The sequence below is a fragment of the Chaetodon trifascialis genome, chromosome 20, assembly GCF_039877785.1.
Source record: "Chaetodon trifascialis isolate fChaTrf1 chromosome 20, fChaTrf1.hap1, whole genome shotgun sequence".
Taxonomy (NCBI): Eukaryota; Metazoa; Chordata; class Actinopteri; order Chaetodontiformes; family Chaetodontidae; genus Chaetodon; species Chaetodon trifascialis.
The window spans coordinates 20,087,501-20,112,400 of NC_092075.1; the positions used below are offsets into that span (position 1 = coordinate 20,087,501).

The 24,900-nt window shown below is 44.7% G+C and overlaps 1 protein-coding gene across 2 annotated transcripts in view; it reads left to right on the forward strand.

The window, feature by feature from the left end:
- The window catches only part of tln1 (talin 1), a 70,601-nt gene that overhangs the window by 15,635 nt on the left and 30,066 nt on the right, over positions 1-24,900 (forward strand). The window contains exons 2-37 of one of the 2 annotated variants that reach the window (XM_070989056.1): positions 630-703; positions 5,769-5,931; positions 6,668-6,765; positions 6,902-7,031; positions 7,218-7,370; positions 7,684-7,826; positions 8,424-8,551; positions 8,689-8,749; positions 9,029-9,133; positions 9,310-9,465; positions 11,957-12,058; positions 12,579-12,655; positions 12,986-13,166; positions 13,285-13,398; positions 13,518-13,626; positions 14,400-14,608; positions 14,711-14,809; positions 15,481-15,543; positions 16,147-16,314; positions 16,459-16,753; positions 17,047-17,213; positions 17,320-17,448; positions 17,888-18,001; positions 18,451-18,564; positions 19,353-19,487; positions 19,931-20,059; positions 20,245-20,347; positions 20,628-20,836; positions 21,384-21,503; positions 21,788-21,985; positions 23,117-23,256; positions 23,343-23,436; positions 23,768-23,857; positions 24,213-24,335; positions 24,452-24,595; positions 24,686-24,847. In XM_070989056.1, coding sequence (XP_070845157.1) covers positions 5,802-5,931; positions 6,668-6,765; positions 6,902-7,031; positions 7,218-7,370; positions 7,684-7,826; positions 8,424-8,551; positions 8,689-8,749; positions 9,029-9,133; positions 9,310-9,465; positions 11,957-12,058; positions 12,579-12,655; positions 12,986-13,166; positions 13,285-13,398; positions 13,518-13,626; positions 14,400-14,608; positions 14,711-14,809; positions 15,481-15,543; positions 16,147-16,314; positions 16,459-16,753; positions 17,047-17,213; positions 17,320-17,448; positions 17,888-18,001; positions 18,451-18,564; positions 19,353-19,487; positions 19,931-20,059; positions 20,245-20,347; positions 20,628-20,836; positions 21,384-21,503; positions 21,788-21,985; positions 23,117-23,256; positions 23,343-23,436; positions 23,768-23,857; positions 24,213-24,335; positions 24,452-24,595; positions 24,686-24,847 — 4,692 coding nt within the window. In that variant the 5' untranslated portion in view covers positions 630-703; positions 5,769-5,801. The remainder of the gene's footprint in view (positions 1-629; positions 704-5,768; positions 5,932-6,667; positions 6,766-6,901; positions 7,032-7,217; positions 7,371-7,683; positions 7,827-8,423; positions 8,552-8,688; positions 8,750-9,028; positions 9,134-9,309; positions 9,466-11,956; positions 12,059-12,578; positions 12,656-12,985; positions 13,167-13,284; positions 13,399-13,517; positions 13,627-14,399; positions 14,609-14,710; positions 14,810-15,480; positions 15,544-16,146; positions 16,315-16,458; positions 16,754-17,046; positions 17,214-17,319; positions 17,449-17,887; positions 18,002-18,450; positions 18,565-19,352; positions 19,488-19,930; positions 20,060-20,244; positions 20,348-20,627; positions 20,837-21,383; positions 21,504-21,787; positions 21,986-23,116; positions 23,257-23,342; positions 23,437-23,767; positions 23,858-24,212; positions 24,336-24,451; positions 24,596-24,685; positions 24,848-24,900) is intronic. The other variant, XM_070989058.1, reaches the window with a different exon arrangement.

Consider the following 24,900-nt stretch of genomic DNA (forward strand, 5'->3'; position numbering starts at 1 on the left):
TTACTGTTCAGCTGTAACGGCAATTTTGACCTTCTGATGAAATCAGTGGCACGGTGGAACACGTGGTAACACTGTCGCCTCACAGCTAGAAGGTCCCGGTTCGATTCCCGCTGGGGGCGTGTCCTCCACCATGCCTTCAGTGCCTGCTGCTCGAGGAAAGGGGCCTTTCTGTGTGGAGTTTGCATGTTCTCCCCGTGCTCACCTGGGTTATCCTCCACAAAAATATCCCCACTAAAAACATGCAAGAAGATCACCACCTGACCCATGGTGACGGAAGGAAACTGGGCCCCCGAGCGCCGGTCGGCTGGCAGCCCACCGCTCCTGGTCTGCCGCGGAGGAATAACATTCCAGGATGGGTTAAAAGCGGAGAAAGAATTTCACTTGCATGGCGTGTGCAGTTCCCTGTGACTCTCTGTGTGCTGTGACAAATACAGCGATTTCTCTCCTATCTTGCCAAGAAAGTGAAGTGTCATTAAAAATGTTACAAAACAGACAGCCCCGGTCCTTGATTACGATTGGCTAAGCCATGTTTTAAAATGCTCTACAAGCACACAACTGTGACTGCAATTGCATGTTGCTTTATTGAACCGCTCCTCTGAGTAATCTAGTCTGTGTTTCCTTTTCCTCAGCCAAAGAGAAGAAAGCCAGAGTTCATCATCTGACGGGGCAGGAGGGCTGTCACTAAAACACTGGTTTACATCAGGTATTTACTCCACTCACCTTCTGTCTCGTCCAAATCACTGAAGTGGATATTGATGAACTCAAATTGAGGGCCGACAGCACAATCAGCAGTTTATCTGAGGTGAACCCAACCTGTAGTTTAACAGGAAACTGCAGCCTCTGCTATCTTCAGACAGATCTTACTCCTCTTGTGACTCATGGTTCAGCTCATTTTATCATTGCTGAACTATGATAGTAAATGTATTATTGTGGATCTTGTGTCAGTCTTTAAAAAGCAGTGTGTTCCAGGAAAGGGCAGTTTCCCTTCTTGTTTTCTAGTTAAGTCTATTTTTATCAGGACTACAATATCCAGCATTTAATCGCTGTATCCTGAGGTCTGATCCCCCCGCGCTACACACCCCGGCTGCTTCCGGATGTCATCAAGGAGTCAGAAAAAGAGGGAGGAGCTGACAGTAACAGCGCCGGCAGGATGTGAGGCTGAGGGTGTCAGGGCGTCTGTGTTGTGACGCTGCGAGCTCTGATGCCAACACATGCCATGATTTCTGTCTGCACGCCATCTCTCCACAGCTGAGATATCATCTCCAAACAGCTTTAAAAAGAAACATGCTCACTCTGTTTCCTAGGCAGAATGTCCCCGTTACGCAGTGCCTCATCAGTAGTTTGGAATGCGTGCAGCCTGAAATGACTCTTATTTGCACCTGGTTTTCTAAAAATTGACCATAAAACTTGCAGCTATTTTTATGAGAGATTGCAGTAAATGTTAAAAACCCACAGATAATTATTGTTATCGTTATCAAACTCTGCACTTCCTCTCAGCTGATGGAGCTGTGGAACGTTGTTTAGCTCGTTGTCGGGTTTTATGACCCTCAGCACTGCTGTTTGCTTCAGTGTCAGAGCTCTCATCAGCCTGCTTACCAGCAGCAGGCAGCTGTGTGCTATAAAAACCCTCCGTGCACTACTTACTCACTGCTTCTGCTGATGCTGATGCTGAGCCTCATGCGGTTGTTGTACCGTGTGACGAAGCTCTCTATCAGTCCTCTGTACTCCTTCCATTTTGACAAAAAAGTGATATTAAAAGTCTTCAGTGCACATATTATAATGTGAGTGTGGTCACTCGAGTTTGTTTATCTTTCTGAGAGTGCTGAAGTTAAAGAATGAATGAATCATTAATGCTTCCCCTCATGTTATTTGATGTGTCTGACAGTTCAGAGTGGACCGCCTGCGCAGTAAATATCTGCGGCATTCCCTGAAATTCGCTGAAGTCATTTATCTGTTTGAATAGCTGTGGCAGATGCAAGCCGCTGAAAATCCCCTGAAGGTTGTTCATGATCTTTCGTAAATGAGCTGCGTGTAGAAATCCAGTGTGCTTTTTTTACCTGTCAGAGTACGTTTGAGCGTTGTGCTGCTGCAGGTGATCTAACCATGGAGCACAGCTTAACCTTTGAACCTACATCAGCCATATGAGCTTTATGTTAATGAATATAGACTATTTGGGCTATATTTTTGTATTTTTATTTGTAAGTAGGTGAATGCAAACCAGTTCAGAATCATGACTTAAGTAAAAATAGCATTAGCACAATACGTTATTATTGTTATTATAAGTATTATCAGCAGAAATGAAAAGCACTCATTATGAAGCAGAACACTTCCTGCCAGAGTCGCATCAGTGTGTACTGTAGTATTTGATTATTATTACCAATGTAGTAAGCGACGTTGAAATGTTGCAGCTGTTCAAGTGGAGCTAATTTAACTTTTTAACTACCGTTGGATAAGTCAACCTATAGCAATATGTCATATTTCACTTAACTTTATTTTACGTAACATAACTTTCATATGTAAAAAACCATACAAAGATAATAATAACCATGAATGTCAGATAGATGGAGTGAATTATTGTATTTCGCTCTCACCTGTAGAAGTAGCATGTGATGGAAGTACTCATGTAAAGTATAAGTGAGTGAGCGATAGTTGAATGCAGTTGTTGAGTAAATGAAGTTGGGAGTAGTTTGTGTACAGTGTCAGCTCGGGTGCGTTCACAGCGAGCAGACAGCAGAATGAGGAAACAGGGTGTGTGCTGCGCTGCTCTGCCCTTCTTTTCCATCACCGCCTCGGTTTCCAGTGCGGTCATTCTGAGACCAGAGTCAGTTTTTTAAGCTGTGACGGTCTGTGTTGCTATCCTGTGTACAGTGATACAGAGGTTTGACAGGCAGACATCATGGCTGTTCAGGGGTCAACCATAGTTTGAAATGTGTTAACCACTACACACTTAAATTATGACATTACTGCTACAACATGGATCAGACTAATGGAGTAGGTTCATGTGGTCACTGAGCACCAGGATGGACGTCTGGTTTTTCTACATATCATCTTGCAGATTATATAAACGTGTAGTTTAACTTAGTTTCCTCTCTGAACTGAGTTTCTCACAGTCATCCGGTTTCTTGTCAGTTTAAATATAACCAGTGTTCCTCATTTCAAACCCAGCGTCAGCCTCTAAACTGAGAAATGAAAGAAATCATGCAGAAACCCCCTCAGCCAAGATGAGTTTGCAACAAGATGGAGTGTTGTGATGTACTTCCCTTTAGTGAACTCCATCTAACACAGTGCCAGAATGATTTTCAGTGGTTAGAGATCGCTCGGTGGTCATGGAGATGGATTCGCTTTCTTAAAAGCATAATAGCTCTCATGAAGCTCCCACACTGAATTCACTGATTCAGGGTTTTTAAAGGGTAACTTTGCCCTCGAGTTCTGCACCTCTGACTGTCTTGGAAGTGTGTTAGACATTATAGGTAAAGCCTTAACTCAGTCTGAAACCCACTCTGAGATCTGCTTTACCTTCTGGTTGTGACCATACAATCACAAATAGGACAATGTGATTTTACTTTTTTTTCACTCTAGACCACATTGTGCATGGTCCAGATCAAAACCACTATACTTAAACTGTCAAATCTGCACTACATTATTCCAGAGAAGTCTTTTTTGTATTTATAAAATGCAAAAAACTTTCAGCTAAAGCAAAGATTTAGCTGATTTTTTTTTTTTTCAACATCTAGACCACATGGGATGAGGTCCCGATCAAAAACCACTGAATGTAGACCAGTCCAATCTGGACTAGATTATCCCAGAGAAGCCAGAGACTCTTTTAAACAGCCTTTGTCAGTCTTCAGACCCGACACCTGCCTGCAGACATGATCCTCACTGGCCCGTTATGCAGAGTTTGTACTGTGGACCTGCTCAGCGCTGTAGCCTTGTCGGGGGTCACACTGTGTCTCTGAGCTGCTGGCCTGAATCTGCCTGCCTGTAGCTGTGATGGTGTCCTGTATTCTGCCTGCTGACAGTGTAAACTCTGCCTTTAATGCTCCTACTTTTTGAATGTGTGTGTCTGCTTTTACATCAGAAACAGTCTCTCTCAGATCCTCATCCTCTCACTGTCACTTTTGCCAGAAACCTTTTGGTGGCATTCCAAATATAATTACAGCTATTACTATGGTTTCTCAAACCTCCATATGTAAGTCCGTCGTTGCTTTTGTCTCGCTTTCCTTCCATCTTACTGTCTGTTTCTCTTACATTCTGTGCATTTCTGTCTTACTTTCCTGACTTCTGTCCTTGTTTTTTTCTTTCTTTCTTTCTTTCTTTCTTTCTTTCTTTCTTTCTTTCTTTCTTTCTTTCTTTCTTTCTCCTCTTTTCCCTGTTGCTGCATTTCTGTCATTCGTAGTCATGCATAGCTGCCATCCTGTCCCTGTTGTTCTTGATCTGTCATTTTACTTTTCCTTTTTACTTACCCTTTCCTTATAATTAACAACCCCCCCGCCAAGTGTCTGTGCTTTTCCTGTTTACTTGTTTATTGCTATTGTTTCTCCAAAAAAAGCTCCAAAAGTGAGAAAAGAAAAAGTTTTGACACATTGGTGCATTATAAATATTGATACCAGGATATCTAACGTAGCCTTTAACCTCCAATAATGTATTTATCTGCTTACTTAATACTTAAAAGTCTATTTGTTGAGGTAAGTTAAGGTGCAGACTTGCTCCGCTCATCAAAAGTAAAGAGACAATGGTAATAACTCAGTCCTGCCTCGTCCTCCTGGACAACAAGGACACAGTGGTGGACCCGGCCTGGTCTCTAAAACACCAATCTCCCAGTCAGCCAACTCCATCAGTTCCAGTGACAGCAAGAGAGCAGAAATCCTCCAGCTGTGGCTTTGACACTCATCATTGTAACTATCATGTACTGTTGAGTGGAAAGTGATGGGGCTGATGCCAGTGAGGCTACAGCTCATCCTCAGATGATAGCCATTATACAGTACCTTGGTATCAAAGCTGTGCTGGTACGCTCTGCACAGTTTCCTCTGTGTGGTACATTTAAACATGCTGGAGAGTCAGGCAGAAGAGATCAACAGTTACTGTGCGAGAAAATCACTCCAGCAGATATACTGACATTATGATAAATGCATTTCCTCGAATAGTATAAAGGAGTAGGAATCTGAAGCTGTGTTTAAAGAGTCTCTAGCTTCTCTGGCATAATCTAGTCCAGATCTGACAAACCTAGTTATAGTGTTTTGGTTTTTTTTGCATTTTCACAAATAGAATAAAGGTTTCACAGATTGAAAATGTCTTTCAGACTGTGTTAAGGCTTTCCATTAAATGTCTAACACATGGGAGGCTGGTGGAGCTCTGACAGTCACTTTGATAGCCTTAGACAGAGTCACTGTGTGGGTTCCTGTTGTGTAGCTGAGCTAGCAGCTCTGCTACGAGAGGCTCACTCACTGTGTGTGGGAGTGTTACTACAGAGCCAGAGTCATGCCATTCATGACGGCTCGTGTTACCGTTTGGCAGCCCTTCATATCCGTTAAGGTCCCAATATGTTATCAGCTGGCCCTGACGTGCTTACTGCCACTGCAGACCAATAATTGTTGTCATGTTCACCTTTTCCCACTGGTCCTCATTAGGTCATGGGGTCTACATACACAATAGAGTTTGGAGTCAGAGAGTTTGTCTCGTGTGCTAACAACTGCTGATGTTCTTGATAGATTGCATGCGCTATTGCAACGGGTTTGTCTTGATTAATCGCTTCATTGGGCATCATGCAGGTGTGAGTTGGGTGGAGGTGCAGAGCAGCAATCATGGTGGCCCTGTCACTAAAGATCGGCGTGGGGAACGTGGTGAAGACCATGCAGTTTGAGCCCTCCACCATGGTGTACGACGCCTGCCGTATCATCAGGGAGAGAGTTCCTGAGGCACAGCTCGGCCAGCGTGAGTTCTCTTTCTCTCAGCCTCACGCACACACACACACACACACACACACACACACACACACACACACACACACACACACACACACACACACACACACACACACACACACACACACACACACACACACACACACACACACACCTTTGCAACCCTGGGACCATGGCGTGGAATGCTGCGCAGACTGAGTAGCAGCAGATGAATTGTGGCCTTGCTTCCTTTGTCTAGCTGATTATAGGCTCTGCAGTTGAAAACATTGCTGTAAACTGAGAATAGCCCTCTGATCATCAGATACATCAGCTGGCGCTTGCAGAGTTATGCCTTAATTACGTAAGCTATTTCAACAGCAGGTCTCTGCACTGCTTGTTCCAACCTGTAAGTCGTTTTGCATTTACAAAGACAAAGAGCTGAAGTCTGCATCTCTGACTTTGCCTAATTCAGCAGCTTCTGTTTACTGTCCAGCAGTCAGTGGTCCAGTTCTCCTTTCTTACCCTCAAGAGACGAGTGGTCACATTTTGAAATGTGTAACATGATATTTTTACGGCACATGTATGTGTTGAACCAGCGACCCACTGACCCGATGAACATGAACAGGAAAGCTAGTGCACATATTTGAACAGTTACATCCAGCAAGCACTGGAGGCAATAATAGCTCCATAGTGGAGAAATATCCACATGCTCGTGTATGCCAAGAAACACTCCGTGACTCACTCTGTATTTCTGTTTCCTCCCGCAGCCAATGACTATGGGCTGTTTCTGTCTGATGAAGACCCAAAGAAAGGCATCTGGCTCGAGGCAGGAAAGGCTCTGGACTACTACATGTTGAGGAATGGAGTGAGTCACTCGCACACACTGTTTAAAGGTTTTAGACGTTGGAGAATCTTGTCTGGAGGTTTCAGAGTATCGTGGATAATCAAGCCTGACCGACCTGTAACACAGAGCTCCTGACTTTGTCTCCTCTGTCTGTCAGGACACTCTGGAGTACAAGAAGAAGCAGAGGCCTCTGAAGATCCGCATGCTGGACGGCACAGTGAAGACCGTCATGGTGGACGACTCCAAGATTGTCAGTGACATGCTCATGACCATCTGTGCTAGAATAGGTCAGCTCTGTCACACACACCGCTCACACTTCGCCTGGACACCTCTGATGTGTGTGGAGGGAATAATGTCTGCCTGTTGACTGATGTCTGCCCTCATATGATGCTGTTGATCTAAGTAATCCTCAGCTCACGCTTGTCCTGCAGTGTGAAAGTAAATGTTGTAACTTCAGTCTGTGTGTTTGTCAGGCATTACAAACTATGACGAGTACTCGCTGGTGCGAGACTTTGGTGAGGAGAAGAAGGAGGAGACCACAGGAACCCTGAAAAGAGACAAGACTCTTCTGAGAGATGACAAGAAGATGGAGAAGCTGAAGCAGAAGCTGCACACAGATGATGAGTGTATGACAAGCACAAACCCACACACTCACCGTCTTTAACACACTGACTGCGCACTCTAACAGAGTGACACTGCTCAAACTGAAGACCACAGTGTTCACACAGATGGTAATGAGGGAGATTAGAGGCCAATCACGATGAGAAAGCTAAAATAAAAGCTGCACTTGCCCAACAAGTAGCACAGCCTGCAGCACTGATCCACCATCTTTAACCACTTCTCTGTGGTTTTACATCTGTGGTTTTACATTTTACAGAGGGGACAGGACCAGTATTAGCTGCTCCCACGTCACTTAATGTGGTTGGTGTTTTTCCCCAGTGAACTGGTTGGACCACGGCAGGACGTTGAGAGAGCAGGGTGTAGAGGAGACAGAGATGCTGCTGCTGAGGAGGAAGTTCTTCTACTCAGACCAGAACGTGGACTCCAGAGACCCCGTCCAGCTCAACCTGCTCTATGTACAGGTACACAAACTACTCACATAGACCTGATCACTGGTCTTTCTATGTTCAGCAGCATATGTTTTTTAAAAATCAGCATTAATTAATCAGGTGGCCTCCTCATTTGCTAATTGCCAGATTGAATTTGACATTCACAATTAATACCTTTTTTCAAATTTCTCTTATTTGACAGGTGGATATAGACATGATGTAATTAACCTTCTGTAGTTTTTTTCATCAAATAAAAGCTGTCATGAATACACCAGGATAAATGAAATGTGGCCTTAAACAGTATCTGTGACAGAACAAGAGAACCTGCAGCCCTTCATCTCAGTATTAACTCACAACACTGATGAGGTCGACACTGTGATGTTATTTGAAAGTAATGCACACCCTCCAGCCAATCAGAATCAAGTGTTCCACAGGGCAATTGGTTGAACTGATCAGGTTGTTTTTGTTCTCAGAAAAGTAGTTTTCAGTTGTTGTCCAGATTGATAATCTGTGGATCTGTGTGTGTGTGTGTGTGTGTGTGTGTGTGTGTGTGTGTGTGTGTGTGTGTGTGTGTGTGCGCGTGTGCGCGTGTGTGCGTGCGTGCGTGCGTGCGTGCGTGTCTCTGCACAGGCCCGTGATGACATTCTGAATGGATCTCATCCAGTCTCCTTTGACAAGGCCTGTGAATTTGCTGGATATCAGTGTCAGATTCAGTTTGGAGACCACAACGAGTCCAAACACAAGCCTGGATTTTTAGAGTGAGTCCTGCCCTTATATCCATATTCACCGTTTTCTTTTGGTCACGTCCATTTTTATGTGACGTTTCTGTTTTGAGTTGGCTCGTTGAAATGGTCCTGAGGCTTGTTTGATTTGACTTGAACTCTTTCGTCCTCAGTTTAAAGGAGTTCCTTCCCAAAGAGTACATCAAGCACAAAGGAGAGAAAAAGATCTTCCAGGTAAGAACTCGAGGCACAGGAGCCTAAAGGAGTGTGCACATGTTTCCAAATTAAAGAGGGCAACTAATCATGAAATAAACAAACAGCAGACACGTCACCTGGATGGTGCAACAGTCTTACTGAAAACAGGATATACTGTGATGTTTATGGACATTTGTGACACTACTTAATGCTTGTGTTGCCCTGCTTATCACAAAACTAAGAGAGATGGCTAATATTTGGGTTTACTTACAACTCTACTGAATTCCTGAGTTGATCTCCTTCCTCATGTTTCTGCAGGCACACAAAAACTGCCAGAACATGACAGAGATCGAAGCCAAAGTCAGCTACGTGAAGCTGGCCAGGTCTCTGAAAACCTACGGAGTGTCGTTCTTTCTGGTCAAGGTGAGAAGAAAGTTGAATGATATGACTAAGAAAATGATGATCAGTGAACGAAGTGAGACTACTGGAGCACACCAAAGTGTGATTCTTATGTGCCAGACCTCGGCTTCTTCAAGTGTTTCCACGTCACTGGTTTATTTCCGGTAAGGACATTCTGACTCTCCTCAAACTCCCTGCAGGAGAAAATGAAGGGCAAGAACAAACTGGTGCCTCGTCTGCTCGGCATCACCAAGGAGAGCGTGATGAGGGTGGATGAGAAGACCAAGGAGGTGATCCAGGAGTGGAACCTGACCAACATCAAACGCTGGGCTGCCTCACCCAAGAGCTTCACCCTGGTGAGTTCATGGAAAGACAGAACATGTCACTGACAGCGTTTCTGAAGTGAATAAATGACATGATGCAGTGTTTCCCACAGATCAAGGATCTATTTGTGGTGGTGTGGTCCGGGGGTGGGGGGGTGTTAAGATTAATAGATATACATAGTAATAACAGATATGAATAATAGCTTGTATTTAGTTTTTACTGGAGTATTTATTTAGTTTGTACTAGATATTCAAGTATATTTACATTTATAGTGATGGAAGACTTGTCACTACTCCATGCGTTTCTTAAGCGTTGTATACCGTTTTGATAATACCCCGTGAGGTCCGGAACCTACCTCATCTTCAAGACGAGGTCTTTTCTTCTTTAGAAAATATTTTTCTATACTCATCTGTGTAAAGGAGTGAACATCCAAGTTAATTACTAATGAGCAGAGATTATGATTACGGCAGCAGCTCTGATGCCTGTCGGCTAACATACACTAACAGTTAATGTCTCTGCACATGTCTCAGCTTCCAGGTATGATACAGACACAGGCTGATATAACATAATGAGTTAGAGTTGTTCAGACCACTTTTGGGCTTATTTGACCACTTTGTACTGGCACATCTTACCTTCGTCGTTCGAGCCAGGCCTCTTCCACCACGACTTTTTCTTCTGCGTATTATTAATTTATAGGCGGCATTAAGGGGCCTTCACATGATAAGAAATTTGCTCTTTGCTCACCGCCAGGTAGGGCGCAGAGGCGCTGAGCGGAGGCGGCGGAGCTCAGATATATGTCATCAACAAGTGCGAGTGATTCACCGTTGCTAGGCAACGCAAGTACTTCCTTTCACTCCGGAAAGCTAATCGTTGTTTGTAAATTATTACACACAATGTATCTGAGTTTGTCGCAAAATAAGGCCCTTGCAGTAGCGTAGTATTAGTAGTAGTAGTCGCTAATAGCGAACGTACACAAACAGCTAAGCTAACGTTAGCACTGTATTTAGCTTAACGGTAGTTCGTAAACGCTGTCTAGAGCTGTTATCTCATTTGTTGCGCTTTGAAAGGTCAGCGGCAAACGAGGTCAAAGTTCAATTAATTTGAACGCAGCGGTAAGCGGCAGATCCAAGCGGTGCGCCACACCGAGGGTAGCGGTGCCGCTTAGTCGGGCGCCAGCGCTCTCTCCATAGGAAAACAAAGGGACAGCCGGGGCAAAGCGTTTTTACCGCTGATCATGTGTAGGGGCCTTTACAATGCATACCGCCACACAGTGCGCCAGAATTGTAACGACACGCGACATTCTCAAAGCAAACAGTCCGGAGGCGAGGTCGAGTCAAAAGCCGAAAAATATATTTGTGGCGGCTAAAATTTATTCGTGGCGGGCCGCCACAAATGAATGAACGTGTGGGAAACACTGTGATGGATGTGATTCTTGACTTTGACTGAAAGGCTCAATATGTGTTGCATATTGCAGAGAGATAACATTTTTAAAGTCCTCGCTGTGGTAGCCTCCGTTGGTTATGGAGCTGTCTGTCCTTGTTCATGCTCACCTTGAATCTCTTTGACTGAAGAATGAAACACTGCATGAAAAGTCACATTTCTCAGTTCTCTCTCAGCCCATGTGACCATGAGGTGTTAAAATGCAAATGTAAATGCTGCAAATCAGCACTCAGACCTACATGTTAACCGTCAGATCAAGACTATTGTAAAAATAGATTGAAAACTTTTAGGGATGAAAAGATTTGTGTTTAAACAACAAGCAGGGAAACTTATCCATGTTGTAACCTGCCTCTCCCCCAGACCCCGGTCAGCCCACAACCCTCAGAAGAATCATGGCTGAATGGATCAATGTTACATCATACTGCTCTACCGCATTTAATATTTTCTGTTATTATTTTTTTATTTGCCAAAATTGCCAAAATACATGTGCCTTAATCTGGCATTCTGTATTCTTTTGATTGGATAATGTGAGTCGAGTGATTCTAAGCAATCGATCGACTCTCCTGGCTGCTGTTCCCTTCATGGTCAGTGGTTCAAAACCATGACAAGACATGACGCTCTTAACTTTAATGAGCTATATTTATATCTGCCACCTTGGGTTTATAGTGTAATACCAAATGAAATGTTAGTGTAAATATTAGAGTCAGGGAGAGGACGAGTCTGTTGCCTTTCAGCTGTGAGGACACTTGAAGTATTACATAATGAACTTGCAAACAGAATAGCAATAAATGCTGACAGCTCGGAAATGAAGAAAGCCTTGCTCAGTAAGCAATAACTTCATAAAGTCAACTGATGGATCTTTTCACTATATAAACACAATGATATTTCACATTTACTTACCTGGATGTGAGGATAAGATACAAGAGATGAAACAAGATCAAATAGAAGCTCCCAGTGCAATGTAATACACAGTACAGGTCTTCAGCTGGACTCAAACCAGGATGTTGTTGGCCCAGGGTCAACATCTTAGCTCCCCCGCGTATCTTAATCTTTAACCATGTTTGCTCTTCGTTCTGCCTCCAGGACTTTGGAGACTACCAGGACGGTTACTACTCTGTGCAGACCACTGAGGGAGAGCAGATAGCTCAGCTTATTGCTGGCTACATCGACATCATCATCAAAAAGGTAACAGTGGGACCGACATTATACATCACCGTGGGACTTTGACTTAGAGAAAGTTTACTTTGATATTCTTTGTCTGCTGCACGTGGCATGAGGCAGATTTCTTATTAAAACAACCTGAACATTAAGCTGTGTATCTCATAAGCAAGGACAGATGCTTTGCTCAGCTTCTGTTCATTAATTTTGATCTCCAGCCCGAATAGACGCTTGTTCAATACCACCATCCATCTTAGATAGCACATGCATTATGGAGTCTGTTTATACAACATTAAGCCTTTTGGATATCCACTGCTAAAGCACTTGAACCAATGGTTATGAATGATGAATTTCTTCTAAATTTACTTTTGTAGTCTCCCAGATTTTGTACATGAAGATGCTCACTCTTCATCTTGTCCCATTAATGTATTGCTCATGATATTATGATGATTATTATGATGGCGTCTTCCTGCTGAGAATGGCGATGGTATCTGCTGTTTACTGTAAAATGACTTTTTGGTCACTGCTGATGTCTTTACTCTCTTAGAAAAAGAGCAAAGACCACTTTGGCCTGGAGGGAGATGAAGAGTCAACCATGCTGGAGGACTCTGTGTCACCCAAAAAGTAAGTGTGTGTGTTACTGATACAGCATACTATGACTAACACATAATTAATCATTTGGTTGCCAGTAAATAGTAGTAGTTTTTAATAGTTTTAAGCATATTCATCAATTCCTCCAAACAGTGCCCCTGTACTGTCTAGTTGTTATAATCCAGAGACACAGAGTTGGTAAAAATGCTCATTTACTGTGCGCTCACCGCAGTCAGCAGCAGTGAGTGTTTGAGAGGCTGCCTCCATTCCTCAGCGTTACCTCAGGAAGTTATAATGCTAAATGATTTAGTATCTGAGCAATTTCTCTCTTCCTTTTTCCTCTTCTATCTAACAACACTTCAGGTCCACGGTGCTACAGCAGCAGTTCAACAAGGTGGGCAGGGTGGAGACGGGCTCCGTGGCCCTGCCAGCCATCATGCGTTCAGGAGCCGGGGGCCCAGAGAGCTTCCAGATGGGCTCCATGCCTCAGGCCAAGCAGCACATCACCAGTGGGCAGATGCACCGAGGACACATGCCTCCACTGGTACAAAGACTTGAACTGGCAGAATGTGACACAAATCAACTGTGATGGCAAAATATTTATGGTATAAAGAATAAAACAATAGGTCATGTTAGTGACAGTACTCTGTGTGTGTCCGCAGACTTCAGCTCAGCAAGCTCTGACTGGAACCATCAACTCCAGCATGCAGGCTGTCCAGGCTGCCCAGGCCTCTCTGGATGACTTTGATACTCTGCCTCCTCTGGGAACAGATGCGGTGAGATTAAATCTGCTTTTTTTCTGAGTCCAAGTGGATGATTTGAGTGCTGATATGAGCGCCGAGCAGCCCGTTCCAGATCTTTGTCACCAGAAGATTTATTTTTGTCTTTGTTCAAGGCATCCCAAGCCTGGCGCAAAAACAAGATGGATGAGTCCAAACACGAAATCCATTCTCAGGTGGATGCCATCACAGCAGGCACCGCGTCCATGGTCAACCTCACTGCAGGTAGAAACACTGGCCTGACTCTCAGCCTCACGTCATGGCCTCAAACCTCAGATGGCCAACACCTTTAGGCTACAAAACCAGCTGTGTAACATGTCAGCATATGCACGATTGCAACAAACATCACTCCACTGAGCGCTGATATCCAAACCAACAATACATTTTATTTGTTGCTAGGCAACACAGTGGTTGCTGACACTCACATTTGTACAGTGAGTTACAACAACAAGTTCGTTATTATACACACCTGTCTGAACGGCACCCTGTGAGTCTGCACCTGAAGTCCTCCACAGTGTCCTCTGGTTTCAACTTCTCTGCTCGTTCATTCTCACAGAAAGATATAACCAGTCCTCTCAGCCTGTCTGTCCCAGTATAACCAGTCCTCTCAGCCTGTCTGTCCCAGTATAACCAGTCCTCTCAGCCTGTCTGTCCCAATATAACCAGTCCTCTCAACCTGTCTGTCCCAGTATAACCAGTGCACTCAGCCTCCCTGCCCCACTATAACCAGTCCATTCATTATGTGTCCAGTGCCGCCTTGGGTGTCTCTGAGACTCAGCAGTCTCAGGGACAGTGTGGACAGGGTGGACAGGGTGGTGATTAGGCACTGCCTGGTTTATATTGTGGACTCTTTGATCCTGTCACGTCTGTAAGTGGTGCTCGGTGTATTTGGGTAACATCATTTTTCCAGTGACAGCAGCAGGATTAATGACATTTGTCTGAATTTGATTCTTATGCGAGTATGACCAAACTAGTTTTCTCTGTCTTCCTGTCCTCAGGTGACCCAGCAGAGACAGACTACACAGCAGTGGGTTGTGCTGTTACCACAATCTCCTCCAACCTGACAGAGATGTCAAAGGGTGTTAAACTGCTGGCGGCGCTCATGGATGATGAAGGAGGAAACGGGCAGCAGCTGCTGGGTGCTGCCAAGAACCTGGCCTGTGCTGTCTCTGACATGCTGAAGACCGCCCAGCCTGCAAACACAGAGGTACACCGGCAAACCTCAGGGGAGGTGTAGATACGTCCTGTTTGTTGAAGGCTCCACTCTTTGCATTTGTGTCTCTAATGTCTTCATATGTTTTGGTTCCAGCCTCGTCAGAACCTGCTGCAGGCTGCAGGAAACGTGGGCCAGGCCAGCGGAGAGCTGCTGTCTCATATCGGAGAAACAGACACTGACGCACAGTTCCAGGTGTGTCCATCGCAGCTGATTGTTGCACTGTTGCTTTTAGTTTTGCAATAGTTTTTGGTGGTATTACCCTTCAAAAACAAACCCTTCATGTGTAATGCAGAGGAAGTGTGTTCTATTTCCTACATGTGTCAGTTGCTGCTGTGTAACAGTACTGGACGTCCTTCAACGAGCATTTGAACAGACTTGTTTTTGACTGACTTTCATGAGCCATTCAAGACAACATCCAAGTTTAACCCACCAAGAATTTTCTCCTCATAACAGGAGAATGTAAACGTATTCCACATCTGTGACCAGTCCAGTAAAAGCAAAGCCGTTTTTCTTAAAAGTTCTGGAACTGAATGAATTCAGCTTTATTTAATGTGAACTTTGCTTAATTATACCTAATTCAAAATGCTTGTGTCTATAAAACAGTTATTTTCATTCATTTAAAATGGCTTTTGAAGAACCACATGTGGAGTCACAAGGGTCGAGTAAAATTAACCTTAAAAAACGATTTTCTAATAAATTCAATCATGCTTGAGGATTTTTTCCCCTGAAGCAAGATTCTCAGGCGGTGCTTAACAACAAAGAAAGAGGACGTTGATGTATGAAAACACTCCAGGATTAGTGCCTTTGCTTACATTTTAAACCTGTGTCCTGTGTTCCCTTTGTTTCATGTCCATATTTGAAAGTTTCTAGGTAAAGGATCTTTCAGGGGTGCCAGAGGAAGAGTCCTCTCTCATTGTCAAATACTGGTAACAAATGTGTCCTGAAGACAAATGCTTCATTCTAAAAGGCCAATCAAAACAATCGGTCACTCAGCGAGAGAAAGAAGTCCAAGAAAATCCTAATTCAATCTGTCAATCATAATTCATTTTCCATCTGATGGGTCCTCGGTGGGGATGAGGCTTGGAGGTTGGGGTTATTTGCTGTGTGATTAAAAATCTGCTTGTGTCAGATATTTATGGTGATTTGATATCATATGACAATGTATGATTCTTAATTTAAAGTGCCTTAAAAGGCTCACTGGCTCACAGTGATGGAACGTCCCTTTCTGTGACAGTGATATGGAACAACACCAATGTTGAACCTTTCAGCTTTCACTGGAGTCAGCTTGAAGAGACGAAGCCTAATCAAGTCTGATTGAATCAACCATCCATATGATATTAGCCTTTTTCTCATTTTTCTTCCCTGCCAGACCACTAAACTTGTAACTCATTTGAGAGATTGATTATATTGTCTAAGTAATTTCATGAATCAATGTAATTCCAAGCATTAATTCTCACGTCCTTCACCCATGACTAGGAAGTGGTCAGTGCTAAGTATTGCTAACTGCTGTGTGTGTTTGCCGTTGGCAGGACATGCTGATGCAGCTGGCTAAGGCTGTGGCCAACGCTGCAGCAGCTCTGGTGCTCAAAGCTAAGAACGTGGCCCAGAAGACAGAGGACTCAGCCCAGCAGAACCGCGTCATTGCTGCAGCCACTCAATGTGCTCTGTCTACATCGCAGCTGGTGGCCTGCACCAGGGTGAGTAGTCCACCTGAGAGATAGCTGGACAGTGACTGTAGCATTCATCACCTGAAAGATGAGAAGAGTTTAGTTGTAAGAAGTTCAGAACTTGAATTTCCCTGTTGCATGTAAATGCATCTTCTTGTATCACTTCAAATCAAGGTGGTGGCTCCGACCATCAGCTCCCCTGTGTGCCAGGAGCAGCTGATTGAGGCAGGCAAGCTGGTGGCCAAGTCAGTAGAAGGCTGTGTAGAGGCGTCACAGGGGGCCACCAATGACGAGGGCCTCCTGAAACAGGTGGGCGTGGCTGCAACAGGTGTCACTCAGGCCCTCAATGAGCTGCTTCAACACATCAAACAGTATGCCAGCGGAGCCCATCCTATTGGACGCCACGGAGAAGCCACTGACCGCATTCTGGACGTCACAGAGAACATCTTCAGCTCAATGGGAGATGCTGGTAGGTGAAGGGAGCTGAAGTCATGACCACTGCTGAGACTGCTCTGAACATTTCTGAGGCTCTTGATACTCCTACAAAGATAAACATTTGACATTTTGGACTCTCTGTGAGCTTTCGTATAAAATTGTTAGCTTCTTATAAAAGATATCTGATTTCTATCAAGTGTGTTGTGGATAATTGTGGTCTCCGGAGGATGAACCATTGATGTGTTATGGATACTGGAACTACCCAAGGGGAGATTTTTCCTTTAATCTTTTATGCCTTCTTCCTTTCCCTGTCATGTCACCCGCCAGGTGAGATGGTTCGTCAGGCTCGTATCCTTGCCCAGGCCACATCCGATCTGGTCAATGCCATCAAGATGGATGCAGAGGGAGAGTCAGACCTGGAGAACTCACGCAAACTGCTGTCAGCCGCCAAGCTGCTGGCTGATGCCACCGCAAAGATGGTGGAGGCTGCCAAGGTCTGCCTTTCTCTCTCTCTGTCTGCACTTATTATAATAAACAGGCTTCTTCATTTCAATGAGTCTGTGTGTTAAGTTTTAATGATGTGTGTGTGTTTCATCCCAGGGTGCAGCGGCGAATCCTGACAGTGAGGAGCAGCAGCAGAAGCTGCGAGAGGCTGCTGAAGGTCTACGCATGGCCACCAATGCAGCTGCACAGAACGCTATCAAGAAACGGCTGGTCAACAAGCTGGAGGTAAAGAGGAAGGAGGCAAAACAAAGAAGTACAGAAATGTGACAGTTACAAGCCCTGGTTGTGTTTTGTGATGCTCTAAACTCTTCACCATCTGACTAGAACTACAGCCTGCATTCCCCCTGTATACCAGGCATCTATTTATGCTAAAAGTTTGATTTAACTTGAGACAATGATCGTGCTGCAAGAGGAACATTGCCTCTGCATGTTATGTTATCAGTAGCTTCTGGAGGATATCCAGAAATACTTGACAACTGGCAAATGTTTTTGGTTTAAGGGGTCAATTAAAAAGCATCCCTGTATTAGTTTTTGCTGACCAGCTGATATGAGCTGCTGTTGTAGTGCCAGCTGCCTTATTCAGTTACAGAAATCTAAATTAGATTTAATGCTAGTCCGACAAAAGTGCAGTGTTTTTAGCTGACATATGTGTGTTTCCCCTCAGAATGCAGCCAAACAGGCAGCGGCAGCAGCCACTCAGACCATAGCTGCTGCCCAGCACGCTGCTTCCTCCAACAGGAACCAGGCTGCCCAGCAGCAGCTCGTCCAGAGCTGCAAGGTAAACATGCTCACTGCCTGCCTCTGTCTGTTCGTCTCAGCGCACTGCAGACAGCTTTGTCTTCAACGTATCATCTCTTTTCATTGTCACTTGTTGCCTGTTCTCACTCTCTATGAATGATATTCTGACTTACATAGAATATGGAAAATCTCTCTCTTTTGTTTTGTTATTTTTTCTCAAAATAGCAGAGGGCATGTGCTTTCAATGCATGTTTATATGGTGTATCAGAAAAACCTGCATTTTTACTTCAAATGAGATGGACATAAGGTATCAGAAGTTCCATTCCATTTTCCTACATGAGGTAATGTCTTTTGTGTGTGTGTGTGTGTGTGTGTGTGTGTGTGTGTGTGTGTGTGTGTGTGTGTGTGTGTGTGTGTGTGCGTGCGTGCGTGCGTGCGTGCGTGCGTGCGTGCGTGCGTGCGTGCGTGCGTGCGTGCGTGCGTGATCAGGTGGTGGCTGAGCAGATCCCTCAGCTGGTTCAGGGAGTCAGAGGCAGCCAGTCTCAGCCTGACAGCCCCAGCGCTCAGCTGGCCCTCATCAGTGCCAGCCAGAACTTCCTGCAGGTGACTGTCACACCACCAGCTTCATTCAGTCGGTGAACAGGGGCACCACATCCACATTTCCAATAAAGAAGATCTGTCTACAGTAGTACAGCAACAGGACAACAGACTTCTAACAGAGCTACAGTGATAGATACACCCACACACAGATGTGTGTTTGAGCTTTGTTACTGTTCTGTGGTTATGCAGTGTAACCAAACAACAATAATGCTACAATGAGAAGTTTATAAGCTGACGTGATATCTACTGTACTATTGATTACCCAACTCAAGCAGACTCAAGTCTCTGCAAGTTTATTTTTGTGGTGTTTTCATGAATGACCTGAAACCAGTGTGTGGGTGGTTAGCTGTGACCATTCAGACATGAACAAACAACCACATGCTTGGAAGGTTGGTCAACAGTATGAATCAATGGGCAGATTTACATTCAATTTACAGTAATGTAGATGTTCATGGTCCAGAGGATAGATCTAATGATTTTTAATGACCCCCCTTAATTTTATCAACACCTTCATTTGACATAAATAAGGCTACTTGTCTCTAATGAGCATATGAGCATAAACTTTGCAGAGAATATTCTTGTTCATTTGCACACAGGGTTAAAGCCATTTGATCTTAATGACCTTTAGTTTTGCCTTCAGGACAAATCTAAGATGTTTGTGACCCTCTAAGACTCTGAAAATAGCTAAACCATCTGTATGATCTTTGTCCATCCAACACTCTTATTTCAAGGTTAATCTTGTTTAGATGAGAGCTAGTGCTAATAGTTTGTCTCTTCCTCTCCTCTAACAGCCGGGTGCTAAGATGGTTACCGCCTCCAAGGCTACAGTTCCCACCATCAGTGACCAGGCTTCAGCCATGCAGCTCAGCCAGTGTGCTAAGAACCTGGCCAGTGCTTTGGCTGAGCTCCGCACCGCCTCACAGAAGGTACTCCCCATCGAAAGTCGTATTATAGTGTCTTCATGATGTGAACTCACCAACATTACACAGCGAGAGCTCATAACGTTTTCAAACTTAAGCTCAATTCTCGAATTCTGTAAATTTATATTATTCTCAAAATATTAGAATATTCACTTCAGCCATCTTGCTTTTCTCCAGAGGTCAGCTTTAACTTGTAATGTTACATCTTGTGTGAATACAAAAATTCTTTTCAAGCCTGTTGCACAGATGGACTCCACAGATGAAGCTTTTGAATTTTTGACCAATTTGTCAAAAGCCAAATGAAGTTTTTGTCATCCAGTGAAAAGCTAAGAGAGAAAGCTCTTCAGAAAGACACATAATGACAGTTATTCTAACAGTTTTTTACTTGTCTCATTTTGTGTGTGTGCGTGCGTGTGTGTGTGTGTGCGTGCGTGCGTGCGTGTGTGCAGGCTCAGGAAGCGTGTGGCCCGTTGGAGATAGACAACGCTCTGTCAATGGTCAGAGGTCTGGAGAAGGACATGCAGGAGGCCAAGGCTTCAGCTGAGGAGGGCAAACTCAAACCACTGCCAGGAGAGACGGTGAGACACACACACACACACACACACACACACTTACCATGTACCACCACGTCATGAACTGGATGCAAAAGCAGAATACGCTTCATTTCCCAGATTTCCAAGAGAAGTTGAATGTGTGTATTCTGAAAAGCATGAACAGCACTTTGTTTCTTCCCATGTCTCCTTGCTGTGCTGCTGTGCTGCAGCTTGAGAAATGCTCCCAGGATCTGGGTACCAGCACCAAGGCAGTGAGCTCAGCCATCGCCCAGCTGCTGAGTGAGGCCACCCAGGGCAACGAGAACTACACAGGTGGGTTTAACATCAACACACCCGGACAAGAGCAACAGAAACTAGATGTCACTCATTTGTTTTGATCCCATCACATCCACAGACGCTCCTGACACATCAGATTGTGTTTTGCTACAGAAATTATGAACTTAAGAAAGTAAAGGTTAAATTATGTGTCTTGTCTGTGTTTATCTCTAGTTATTTATTTTGTAATGTCAAAATGAAATGTATATCACCTTTAACATCTCCATAGTAAGAAGTGCATTCATGCAGTAATCATGAAGTCTCTGTGCTGATCCAGGCATGGCAGCCAGAGATGTGGCCCAGGCGTTGAAGTCCTTGGCCTCCGCTGCCAGAGGAGTTGCTGCCACCACAGCTGACACACCAGCGCGGAACGCCATGCTGGACTGTGCCGGTGACGTCATGGACAAATCAGCCAACCTGATCGAAGAGACCAAGAGGGCCATCGCCAAGCCAGGAGATGCAGAGAGCCAGCAGAGGCTGGCCCAGGTCAGATCCAGACCGAGGGACAGGGAGGAGAGATACAAGTGGGGGGGGGGGCTTTCTGGTGACAGCCACAGTGGTTCGGTGCTATATTTAACAGATAACTACTTGCATTAGGCAAGTAGTGACATGAGACCATGGACTGTTTGTGAAATGAGACTGTTGCCTGGTTAGTGATGAAAATCAGCCTGCAGAGACATGAAACGTGTTTGACTTGGCTAATTCAACATTGAACACAGGCACAGACTGGGAAAGAAAACTGACCCTGGATTCTTTGTCTCAGCCCGGCCTGCCACAGCCGCTGTTAGTCTCTCACTTGTAATAGCTAGTAGCTAAGCACTAACTTGTCAATAATCAGAATAACACCATTATGGGCATATGTCGGTGGTAGAGCGGTCATCCACCAATCAGGAAGTTGGTGGTTCAGACCCTGGTCTCAGCAGTCCACATGCTGAAGTATCGGTGTGTGAATTCATATGTACATCGCTTTGGATAAAAGCGTCTGCTAATGACTAATTGTAATTGTAATGTGTGTGTGTGTGTGTGTGTGTAGGTGGCTAAAGCAGTGTCTCAGGCCCTGAACAGATGTGTGAACTGCCTTCCCGGCCAGAGGGATGTGGACAATGCTATCCGCACTGTGGGCGAAGCCAGCAAGACCCTCCTGTCTGATTCTGTGAGTAAGATAGACAGCTCATTACTGATGTGTTAATAAATGTGAGGGTTGCTTCCTCCCTTTGGTTTAGTGAGTTCATTCTCTCTGTATTAGTGGATTAGTTTCTCATAAGTGAGTTAACTATTGACCACCTCAGAACTTATTTGGAAAAGGTTTTTCCATATCCCGTCATGTACATTAACTCTTTTAAAAAACAGCAAAAACAACTTCAGGCGAGTGTAAAAACCTTTTTGTGAAATTGAGGACGTTTTTTTTTTTATATGTTATATTTTGTATTATTGTAGTTCCCGTCCAGTGGAAGGAGCTTCCAGGAGGTTCAGGCTCAGCTCAACGAGGTGGCAGCCGGCCTGAACCAGTCAGCCAACGAGGTGGTCCAGGCGTCCAGAGGGACCACTCAGGACCTGGCCAGAGCCACCAGCAAGTTTGGACAAGACTTCAGCCACTTCCTGGAGGCTGGCGTTGACATGGCTGGAACATCCCAGGTCAGTGTGAGAGAATACCTCAGTAATGCATCAATAATGCTGCTGTAGCCAGATGTGAAACTTCCTTAACACACGTCACCATCATAACCGTGACATGTCAACAGTCATGAAAGTGGAGTCTTTATGAATGCTTATGACTGTTGTCATTAAATGTCATTCGTTCAGTTCTGTCTTTTTTAATTCAAACGCTGTTTGAGATGTCTTTATTATGATAATGTTCTGCATTATTATGTGTCCTGTAAAAACAGGAAGCTAGGGAGAGAATTGTTAATACAGTAGCTGATAGTGCTGTGTGTTAAGTACCGTGTTTTAACAGGAAGTATGTAAATATGTGCAATCAAATAGCTTTCTGATGCTTCCCAGTGAACACGGCTGGACCAGGACTGGTCTCTGAGGCTGTGTTGAGTCCCGGTTCGACCATGTTCGGGCTGTTGAGCCTGGTACAGTTAGCAGCAGTTAGCAGTTAGCTTACTTTAGAAACAAGTAAAGCTACTATCTGTCCATCAGAAGTCTCCACAAATGAGGTGCCCAGATAACCCAGTAGAGCACTCACCCCATGTACCAAGGCTGCATCCATGCCACATTAGCCAGGCCTCAAGTAAAGTGATAACAAACCTTTAACCAGATGCAGCAGGGAAACATTGCTTCCAGCCTGCTGTGAAGATAACTTCACTCACCTCTGACCGACTCAACAAGAGAGTCTACTCAAGTATTTGACTGGAACAAATGTCAGTGAAGTTATCGTCAGCAGCCTCCAAACAGAATGCATCAGATGTGTAGTTGGATTTTGAAAAGGCTCAACAGTTTCCTGAAACAGATGGTCACTGACGTTTTTAGCTGTTACTCAAACAGGAGGAAATAGTGTATATGTTGAGAACTGTTTTCAGCAGTGGATTCATTTATATTTGGTGCTCCAGTGAGTATTTGACAGAGCAGGGTGGTCTCTGTGGGACTGAGTGAGAATGAAATACAGTGTGTGTGTTCATGGTAATGAAGGAACGTGTCAAGATAAGTCGATACAAGTCATTTTGAGGCGTAATTATTTTATTCGAGTAAGCTTTGTATGTTACAGTTGTTAATACTGTAAAGTTTCTGGAATTCTCTCCATACTGTCCTCCTCCTCTCTTCCAGTCGAAAGAGGACCAGACACAGGTGGTGTCCAACCTGAAGACAATCTCCATGTCATCCAGCAAGCTGCTGCTGGCAGCCAAAGCCCTGTCTACTGACCCCAGCTCCCCCAACCTCAAGAACCAACTCGCAGCTGCTGCTCGGTAACACACCTGTCTCTCACTCTCTGTGTTTGGCTTTTTTTACTACCTGTCTGTCTTTTATATCTCTCAGCCTTTTGCGTCCACAGGGCAGTTACAGACAGTATCAACCAGCTCATCACCATGTGCACTCAGCAGGCTCCAGGTCAGAAGGAGTGTGACAATGCCCTCAGGGAGCTGGAGGTAACGGCCGTCATACAGCCATACGCCATGTTTCATCTCCTCCTCTCTTTAGTCTGCTTTCTGCTATTTCTACAATCACCAGCTGAAGTCAGGCCGACCATTGAGCAGGAAACTAATTGGGGCTGCCTGGTTCATATATGATGACTGAACTGTAAAAACAGTGCTATGAGTTAGCAGCTCAGGTCATGGATGCCATCAAAAAAAAAAAGTCACTGGAAAATTATTGATAATAAAGAAAAACTGCAGCATGTAGCCAGTACAGCGGTCAGATGACAGGATGCACAGTGTGTGTTTTGGGTGTGTGTTGTGACTGTGTTGTGTCTGTGTGCAGTCGGTGAGGGGGATGCTGGAGAACCCAACAGAAGCCGTCAATGAGCTGTCATACTTTGACTGCATCGACGGCGTCATGGAGAACTCAAAGGTAGACCACACATCACTGCTGCTCTACACACTCTTCCTTCCCATCATTTGTTTCTCGTCTCATTGTGTCTTTGATCACGTCCTCTCATTTTTGACCTCTGTCCCACATGACACCGGTACTGTGATATTGTAGTGAAACTCCTTTGAAGTTACATAACACTTTATTTTATGAGTCCTTTATTTCCTAAAGTCTCTTTGAAACGCTTTTAACCATGGATGTTTTGAAGACTCTTGTTTTAGTCATAGTTAGGTTTGTGGCTTTTTTTGTGACTTTTTGTTGATCACAATTAGCTCAGTGAGCTGCTGATAATAAGAAGCATAAAAAGACAATGACGTGTCTGGTTTCCTGTTGACAGGTCCTTGGTGAGTCCATGGCTGGTATTTCCCACAATGCTAAGAACTCCAACCTGCCAGACTTTGGTGATTCAGTCACTGCTGGCTCCAAAGCCCTGTGTGGTCTGACTGAAGCAGCTACACAGGTAAAAACCATGACTGACGGTTACTTTAATGTCACCCTGGTCTGAGGCCATCTAGAGAGGTGAGTGTTTTTGTTGTATTTGTAATACATGCGCTTCTGTTCCGTTGATGTCCCCAGGCTGCCTATCTGGTGGGAGTATCAGACCCCAACAGTTCAGCAGGCCAGAAGGGCCTCGTGGACCCCGCTCAGTTTGCCCGGGCTAATCAGTCTATTCAGATGGCCTGCCAGAACCTGGTGGACCCAGCCTGTACCCAGTCTCAGGTACATGCTGACCTCTCTCTCTCATTCTTCCTCATCCAATGTGTCTGAATACATCCTTGACTGACCCCAGTGCACGCTTTCTCTGTCCAGGTGCTCTCTGCAGCCACCATTGTGGCCAAACACACCTCTGCACTGTGTAACGCTTGCCGTCTGGCTTCATCCAAAACTCCCAACCCTGTTGCCAAGAGGCAGTTTGTCCAGTCGGCCAAAGAGGTGGCTAACACCACTGCCAACCTGGTCAAGTCCATAAAGGTTTGTAGTACAAGTCCCTCCTTCCCCAGCATCATTCAAGTGAAAAGCAAATT